We start from the raw sequence: 9,655 nt of genomic DNA, 5'->3' as shown, positions 1-9,655 counted from the left end.
CCTCCCTGGGCAACCTGTTCCAGTGCCTCACCACTCTCACAGTAAAGAATTTCTTTCTAACATCTAATCTAAATCGGCCCTCCTTCAGCTTAAACCCATTACCCCTTGTCCTGTCACTACACTCCCTGCTAAACAGTCCCTCACCATCTTTATTGTAGGCCCCCTTCAGAAACTGGTAAGCCGCAATTAGATCTCCCCGGAGCTGCCTTTTCTCCAGGCTGAACAATCCCAACTCTTTCACTCTGTCCTCATAGGAGAGGTGCTCCATCCCTCTGATCAGCTTCATGGCCCTCCTCTGGACTCACTCCAACAGCTCCATGTCTCTCCTGTACTGGGGCCCCCAGAGCTGGACGCAGTACTCCAGGTGGGGTCTCACAAGAGCGGAGTAGAGGGGCAGGATCACCTCCCTCGACCTGCTGGTCATGCTGGTTTTGATGCAGCCCGGGTCACAGTTGGCTTTCTGGGCTGGAAGCGCACACTGCCAGCTCATGTTGAGCTTCTCATCAATCAATACCCCCAAGTCCTTCTCGGGGCTGCCTTCAATCCATTCTCTGTCCAGCCTGTAGTTGTGCTTGGGATTGTGCTGACCCACGTGCAGGACCTTGCACTTGGCCTTGCTGAACTTCATGTGGTTCACATGGGCCCACCTCTCCAGCCTGTCAAGGTCCTTCTGGATGGCATCCCTTCCCTGCGGCGTGTCGACCACACCACACAGCTTGGTGTTGTCGCCAAACTTGCTGAGGATGCACTTGATCCCACTCTCCATGTCGCCGACAAAGATGTTGAACAGTGCTGGTCCCAGTACTGACCCCTGAGGCACACCACTCGTCACCGTTCTCCACTTGGACATCGAGCCATTGACCACAACTCTTTGAGTGCGACCATCCCACCAATTCCTTATCCACCGAGTGGTCCATCCATCAAATCCATGTCTCTCCGATTTAGAGACAAGGATGTTGTGCGGGATAGTGTCAAATGCCTTGCACAGGTCCAGGTAGATGACATCAATTGCCCTTCCCTTACCCACGGATGCCATAACCCCATCATAGAAGGCCACCAAGTTTGTCAGGCACGATTTGCCCTTAGTGAAGCCGTGCTGGCTGTCACCAATCACCTCCTTATTTTCCATGTGCCTGAGCATAGTTTCCAGGAGGGTCTGCTCCATAATCTTGTCAGGCACGGAGGTGAGACTGACCGGCCTGTAGTTCCCTGGGTCTTCCTTTTTACCCTTCTTAAAAATGGGGGTTCTGTTTCCCCTCTTCCAGTTGGTGGGAACTTCGCCAGACTGCCAGGACTTCTCAAATATGATGGAGAGTGGCCCGGCCACTTCACCTGCCAGTTCCCTCAAGACCCCCGGATGCAACTCATCAGGTCCCATGGACTTGTGCACCTTCAGGTTCCTTAGATATTCTCGAACCTGATCTTCTCCTACAGTGGGCGGTTCTGCCTTCTCCCAGTCCCTGCCTTCTGTGACCTGGGCAGTGGGGCTCAAGCATTTGCCAGTGAAGACTGAGGCAAAGAAGTTGTTGAGTACCTCAGCCTTCTCCGTATCCTGGGTAACCAGGTCACCCATTTCATTCCGGAGGGGACCCACGTTTTCCCTCGTCCTCCTTTTATCACTAACATAGCTATAGAAGCTTTTCTTGTTGTCCTTGACATCCCTGGCCAGACTAATTTCTGTCAGGGCTTTGGCTTTCCTAACCTGCTCCCTGGCTGCTCGGACAGTTTCTCTGTATTCTTCCCAGGCTACCTGCCCTTGCTTCCACCCTCTGTAGGCTTCCTTTTTTTGTTTGACTTTGCCCAGGAGCTCCTTGTTCACCCATGGGGGCCTCTTGGTGTTTTTGCTTGACTCCCTCTTTGTTGGGATGCATCGCTCCTGAGCTTGGAGGAGGTGATGCTTGAATATTAGCCAGCTGTCTTGGGCCCCTCTTCCTTCCAGGGCTTTGTCCCATGGTATTCTACCAAGCAGATCCCTGAAGAGGTCAAAGTCTGCTCTCCTGAAGTTCAGGGTAGTGAGCTTGCTGCACACCCTCCTCGCTGCCCTGAGGATCCTGAATTCCACCATTTTGTGGTCACTGCAGCCAAGGCTGCCCTTGAGCCTGACATCCCCTACCAGGCCCTCCTTATTGGTGAGAATAAGGTCCAGCATGGCACCTCTCCTCGTGGGCTCCTCTGTCACTTGGAGGAGAAAGTTGTCATCAACACATTCCAGGAACTTCCTGGACTGCCTGTGCTCAGCTGTGTTGTCCCTCCAGCAGATGTCAGGGTGATTGAAGTCCCCCCATAAGGACCAGGACTTGTGAGCGTGAGGCTGCTCCTGTCTGCCTATAGAGGGCTTCATCTGCTCAGTCCCCCTGGTCAGGTGGCCTGTAGCAGACCCCCACTATGATGTCCCCTGCCCCAGCCCTCCCTTTAATCCTGACCCATAGGCTCTCAGTCAGCTCCTCATCCATCCCTGGGTGGAGCTCCATGCACTCCAGCTGGTCATTGACATAGAGGGCGACGCCCCTCCTCATCTGCCCTGCCTGTCCTTCCTAAAGAGCCTGTACCCTTCCATCCCAGCACTCCAGTCATAGGAGCTATCCCACCATGGCTCTGTAATGCCAATAAGGTCATAGCCTTGCAGGCACACACACGTCTCCAGCTCCTCTTGTTTGTTCCCCATGCTCCGTGCGTTCGCGTAGAGGCATTTCAGTTGTGCCCCCGATGAGGCTGACTTATTGGCTGGGGTGGCTGGAATTCTTTTGATGTATCTTCCCAGTGTTACCCCATTGGTTCCTGTTGCATCTGGAGCCCCTGGCTCATCTCCTCTAGGCTTCGAGCGTGCTGTAGTGCGTCCAGCGCATCTCTGAGCAGTAGGCTGAAGGCCCCCACCAGCGCCTCGTCCCTCCAACCTGGGCACATCGTCCCACAACATGTTGCAGGCAAGCCTGATGTTATCCCTCTCCCCCTTCGAGCCTAGTTTAAAGCTCTGTCGATGAGCCCCGCTAGTTCCTGGGCAAAGATCCTCTTCCCCCTTTCAGAGAAATGAATCCCATCAGAGTTTATTAGGCCTGGTGCCATGTAGGCGTTTCCAGTGCTGCAGCAAGATGTTGCAAGATACTTCTAAAGCCTCTTCAGTCATGTAAACCACCCACGTGTTTTACAGTGGTAGAGTAGTAGCTGGCCATAGGAGACCAGCAAGTATGATCAGATAGTCAGGTCACACCAAGCACACTGGAATCTACAGGGATGCACTGGGTGGATAATGGTGGATTGTTTGGCATTTTAAGTAGGAGTTACGATGCGAAGTCTTTCTTGTGAAATCCAGCCAGGCTGCTGCCCCAGTTGTGTTCATGCAGAAATAGCTGGGAGACAGAGCGACAGCTACATTTATTGTCAAAGAACCCAAAGTTGTGGCACTGACACCAGCCACGGAGCCATGCATTTAAGGACTGTGTCCGCCTGTTCCTCCCAACATTGCTGCCCTTAACTGGAAGGAGGGAGCAGAATATTACCTGCGCTCCCGAATCCTTCAGTGACTGTCCCAAGAGCCTGAAGTCCCTTTTGATCGCTTTTGTGGTATGTGTGTCTGCTTCATCCCCACCCACATGGAGGAGCAGCAGTGGGTAATAGTCAGAGGGCTGTACCAGGCTGAGGAGTTTCCTAGTGATGTCCTTGACACGGGCCCCGGGGAGGCAGCAGACTTCTCTGAGAGGAGGGCCTGCCCTGCATATCGGGCCCTCTGTACCCTTCAGAAGGGAGTCCCCTACAACTATAACCCTCCTTTTCTTTGTGGGGGTGGTCACAACACGAGGCATGGGCCTTTTGGGCCTAGGTGCTACCTCTGGCGCAGCTTGACTGTCATCCATATCCTTGCTCGAGTGGCCTTCCACAGCCAGAGCCTCGTACCTGTTGCACAGGGGTACATGGGAAGGCGAGGTGGGTGAGGAGGAGAAGGTTCGCCTGCCACGCCGAGCGTGGACTTGTTTCCATTCACTCCCCTTTTTGAGGCTGCTGCCTTCTGCCTGGCAAGGGGAGGATACAGGGTCCCCTTCAGTTTGGCTTTGGTCTGTTAGCTGTCCCTGTTTCTGTCTCCGGGAGGGCAGAGCTTGGCTCCACCAGTCTATCTCTCTCTCAGCCTCTCTGATGCTCCTTAACCTCTCTGCTTCTTCACAGCTAAGACGGAGATGCTTCTAAGTGCTTCTTAATAGCCCATGTACATGTTGATCTAATCATGGTCAAACAGCTGGAGAATTGGAAGGTCTGACCTTAGCTATTTGCTCTCTGGAATAGGCCCAGCCATTTTCCTTGCTGACCTGGGCTCTAGAGCTTGGTGCTGGTGACTTCACAAAGGTTCCCCAGATGACTGTCAGGGCTTTCATGCCCTAGTCAGAAGAGACTTGAAAGCAGGACCACAGAGCTCTGGTTGGGATGCCACCAGAGGAACCTGGGCATGCTGCCCCAGGGAAGGAGCCGGTCAGCTGGAATGTAGTGCAGTCTGTACCAGTGCCACGTGCTCTGTCCCTGCTTCTGACCAGGGACTTCTCCAGGGACTGCTGCTGAAGAGTGGTGGTTTTTTGTTTGGATTTTTTCCTTCCCCCTCTGCCTTTTTCTCCCCCTGCCTTCTTCTCCACCCATCCCCCCTTTTTGTCCCCTCCCCTTTCTCTTCCCCCCCCTTTTTCTTCCCCCTTTTTCTTTCCCCTTTTTCTCCCCCCTTTTTCTCCCCCCTTCTTCTTCTCCCCCCCTTTTCTTCCCCCCTTTTTCTTCCCCCCCTTCCTTTTTCTCCCCCCCTTTTCCTTTTTCTTCCCTCCTGTTCCTTTTTCTCTCCCCCCCCCCCCTTCCTTTTTCCTTTTAGAGCATCTGCTGGGAAAGACCTGAACCATTACTGGTTTTCTTAGCAAACATGTCTCCTATATCGCCTGTGCCTTTGCATGTATTTCCATCCTTGAAGAAGTGCATTTGTCAGCTGTGCTCCTGTGGGTATGTAAAAGAGGCTGGGGGAAGGAGCTTGGTGTAGCTGTTACTTGGCTAGCGGGCTGCACTGCTCTTTAAGGCTGCACTGTTATTTATTGCTGCAAGTTGCATATGAAAAATCATAAATAAAGGTATCTTAAAGCATTTCTAAAGCTATAAAATGGAAACTATTATGCCCCCATCCTGTCTATTCAACCACGTGGGTCTTGGTTTTATCACAGGAGTAAACACATGGCAGAGAGGCTTCCTATTTTTCTTATGTAGGTGGATTGCATCTCTAAGAGGAAAGCTTTCCACTTTTTGGCCATAAACTTGCTTTTGAATGGGTGTTACTGGCTTTGAGTCTGTGTTTTAATGTAATATGAAATGATATTTCCTCTGTAAACATGCTAATTGTGGAAAAGATACAGGAGTAGACCTTTACAAATGGAAGAGACAACTGAAAATACCAGGATTCATTAGCAGTTGTGTTAGTGTCAGTCTTGTGAATGTACACTAACTTTTCTTGAAAGCAATTACTAGCTTTAGACCCTTTGGTATAATGTCCATTCTCCCATATTTGCAGGTTAAGAATAAAATTATTATTAGGGGAAAAAATTTTTCTGACTCATTCAGATTACACGCCTTTGTTTTAAAGGTACTAAATAATTATGAAGAGAGTTTAAAAGTACAAAATTCCCACTCAGAGTTTTTATCAGGCTGGTATGCATTGCTGTTACTCATCCTGAGTAACAAACACATGTATTCCAAAAAGAAAACCAATAGAAATGTTGAGACCAAGCAGATTATAAACTGTATTTTTGAGTACTTTTATCAAACTTATTTGTAAGTTACAAGTGCATCTGCTCCCTCCATTCCTCATTCTGTATGTATCATTATAATTCCTTTTTTTCTTTTTTAATCTGTATTTATTTTTTGACTTTGGGAAATGTGTTCCAGAGAGAAGTAACAGTGATTTGATTATTTTGTTAGAGGACTGTGCTGTCAAGGACCTAAACATGTAGCACTGAGATGTGGATTGAGAAGGATCCTCTGGTTCTAACCAACTAATATTCTGAAGTATAGGTCTGTTTTTTGATGCTTGCAGTAATCTTTCAGGTGCTAGATGAGCTAGTGGAGTAGCTCAATCTAAGGATGTGGATAATACCTTGATCATGGCCTGTCTTAAGGAAAATTAAACTGTATGTTGGGTTGCTACTACACTTACAGTTCTGGATTAAGAAGTGACAGCTAAGAATTTTGAGTTTCCCCATACCTGGCCTCAGATTTCAAGTGCTAGGTGTAAAAGCGGAAATTATATACTTGTGGACTTTAGGCATCTTTACTGCTTGCAGATAAGTGCCACACTACGTTTTTTGTGCTACAAGTAGCAGCTCACCTGTCCACCAGTTTGTGGAGGATACTTAGGAAATTTTGCTTAGGCTTGTATTAGGTGACCATTATAAGCATGTTGAACTTTACCATAAAATCCTTCTCTTGTAGAGCAGTGATTTACTGATTAGTGAGGGGGAGTTGGGACAACAGGGTATTACCAGCAGCTACAAATACAACTTAGTATATATTTTTATGACCTCTTTACAACGGTAGTTGCTGAAGAGGAATACAGTATTCAGAATGTTCAGTGTTAGTGTTTAAGATACCTATCCTGAAATACCATTTAGAAGTACTTGCCTGTTAAGCTAGGGAAATGATTTTTTTCATTGACTTCTTAGTCAGATTATTTCTCCATTTAACTTCCTAAGAATAAGGAATTTGAGCTCCTGAAGTTAGGTGTGCTGGATTATCATTAGCTGATGTACACAGTGCAAATATCTTGCTTTCTTCTCCAGAGGAGAATATGCTGTAATTTCGTGCGGCACTGCAGAGCAGTCAGTATTTCACAGTTTAGACTTGCCCGTCCTTACTAGGTGTGTTCCAAAAGGGCAAGTGTATAAACTTCTATACTCCTTGGTCTCTTTTTTTTACTTTGGAAGACTGTACTAATGTTCACATCTTACCAAAGCATATACGCATTGCTCATAAAGGTATGATGAAGTGTCTCGAATATTTTCCCTCCAAGTATAATATCAAGTGGTATAATGTTTGGTAGCAGCCTATCAACTGATGTGTAGCTGTAACAACACATAGATGGCTGTAACTTTTGCAGAATAACAGGTAACTGTTTGCAGTCTGTCCTGTATATGTTCTGTCCTGCATATACATCAGTCTATTTTTATTGAAAAGCAAAGCTAAAAGAACATATAATTGACTGTCTCTGGTTCACTGAGCATTGAAAAATGCAAATACAGTTCTGTCAGTGGACTGGAGAAATGGTCTCAATTTATAAGCCTTGATGAACAGGAAGTCTTGCTGTTATGTAATTGCTGCTTATAAAATGGTTCATTGTGGGCAATGGTAGCTCTAGCTGATAGAATTTCTGCTTTGTGCTAGGAATGGTCGTGAATAGAATACATATGTTAATTCTGAATAAAAGCAGAAAGATACGGTTTTAACTAGTCATTTATGCATTCTGTACTGTCTATGATGGTGTGAAATGAGATACTTTTTTTTATCAGCTAGGAGAAACAGAAGTAGTAGAAACTATGAAATACATATATTTTAAAATCAAGATGACCTGTTCCATCACAGCTTTAAGATGTTAGGGAAAGATTCTTTTGACCTAGCTGTCCTAGATAATATACTACATGCAACAGTGACCAGGCCACTGGGGTATGGTTCCCATGTGAGAGCTACAAATTTTCTAGTGACTCCAGGATTTTCAGTGCTCAGTACTTCTCAGTGTGGATGTTTACCACACAACTACTAAATGATGTGACATTTATGGATGTGTCTGTACATATGCATGTATGGAGAGATACAGAAATACATGTATCATTCCTTATGGGGCAAATTCACACCAAGTTTCTTGCATTCATGGATGGTTTGTGTGTGGGATGACGGATGGTGGCATGAGGGTAAGAACTCCAGTGTATTAGGGCAGCGATGCAAACTGGCTTTCTGTACAGCAGCTGTACAGTGAGAAGGTGTTTGAGATAACTGGTGAGTTCATAGCCATGTTTTCTTATTTCCCTTCCCACAATTTATGTGGGTCTACTGACTAAAATCTCTTAAGTTAAGAATGCGTGAGGGCAAAGGCAACTGCAGTCAAGGGTTACTTCTTTTCTTGCTCCTGCATGTTGTGCAAAACCCTTTTATGCACAAGGAAATAACATCAACCCTTTAGTAATTCTGTAAGCACACTGCTGAGGATCTTGTAATGTCTTGCACAAGGGATGAGCAAACTTCCATAGTGTCATGTGGAGAACTGAACAGAAGGAAGCAGATTTTTGTAGTGTATTTGAGATATATGTTGAAGTGATCATATGCCTTTGCCTAATAACTCATAGCTTTCGTTGTTTTGCATGTATAAGAGAGTATATTCATCTTCAGTATAACTGCAGAGAGGTTTCTCAGACACTTGGTAGCTACTCATGAACCTTTTTTTAGTGGAGATTGGGAGAAGATGGGATGAGTAGGAACTTAAAAGGATATGAATGCTCCAGTTTGAGTTCCGCTATGGGCTCCTTTAGCAAGCCTGAATTACATTCATGGATTGATAGTTCTGGTTCATGGCTTGATAGTTCTGGTTCAGTCTTCTATGTTGGATCATTGGGAAAAAATGTGGCAGAATTGGTTAGCTCCATTGGTAGCTATGGCAGAACGCCGCATGAGAGCTCTATGTTACCATCTGCAATGCTTAACAACTTCAGCTGGGCTAACTTGTTAAGTGTGGCACCATTTGGAGGTAGCTCTTACATGTGAGTACTTTTTGGACCATCCTACCAGGTGATATCTACCTATGCGTCAGTCTATGTGAAGCTGTTCAGCTCTGATGCATTGTGTGTAGTCTTACAGCTGGGGAACTCTGTGTTTAATTGGCATAAAGCACAACTGCAGAGAGTTTGAGTATCTTTCTGTCCCTATTCTGGGCATTTTAACATTTCTAAATCATATATCACATCTTATGGTATTTCTCTGTGGCACCAGTAGTGGTTTCTGATACATTTACATGTAGGCAAAGTCATCCCAAGAGGTGAATCTAATCCTTAGTCACTCATTTAGGTACTTTCTGGCAGCTTTACTATCTATTCCAGCTGCATGAATTTTAGTTTGCACTTAAGAATACCAGTCGGGGAAAGCTGCAAGAACTGCTCTTTCATGGTTAACATAAAATACCACAGGAGCCAGAGGCACAATTATTTCACTTGTGTTTGTGTCTGGACATCTTTAGTTCTTTGAAGAGTTTGTTTACACAGTATTTATTTATTTATTTAAGTAATTGAGCAATGACAAATGCAAGTAGAAACAGTGCTTGTTCCAGGAGGCTTTCAGACTAAAAGACAAAAATCTAGCCAAGAAGCCTAATTAGAGATGTGGAAGATGGATGTTTTTAATCAGACTAGGACTGGTGGTGTGTATGCTGTAGCTGCTGTAGAAAGTAAGTGTATGAAGAGAAATAGAGAATAGGACAAAACTGGCACCTGTTGCCAGTTGAGGAGATGGTATCCCGTGGGAAAGAAAGGAAATGGTAAGATGTGTGCTGCTAATGTGGTTCATCAGAATATAAAAGAAAACAGTATGTGTGTGCAGTAACTGTGCTGCACAGATCATCAAAGGCCATGAAATAAATTGTGAGGGAAATGTCTGATTCTCTTGCCCT

At 46.0% G+C, this 9,655-nt stretch overlaps 1 protein-coding gene across 1 annotated transcript in view; it reads left to right on the top strand.

Moving 5' to 3' along the window:
- The first annotated feature begins 4,885 nt into the window (after positions 1-4,885).
- SAXO1 (stabilizer of axonemal microtubules 1) overlaps positions 4,886-9,655 on the top strand; it is a 31,482-nt gene continuing 26,712 nt past the window's right edge. Inside the window, exon 1 of the mRNA XM_054810591.1 lies at positions 4,886-4,962. Coding sequence (XP_054666566.1) covers positions 4,886-4,962 — 77 coding nt within the window. The remainder of the gene's footprint in view (positions 4,963-9,655) is intronic.

The sequence above is a fragment of the Grus americana genome, chromosome Z (genome assembly GCF_028858705.1).
Source record: "Grus americana isolate bGruAme1 chromosome Z, bGruAme1.mat, whole genome shotgun sequence".
In the NCBI taxonomy this organism is placed as follows: Eukaryota; Metazoa; Chordata; class Aves; order Gruiformes; family Gruidae; genus Grus; species Grus americana.
The sequence above is the reverse complement of the archived record's forward strand: the minus strand, read 5'-3'. Positions and strand labels throughout refer to the sequence as shown.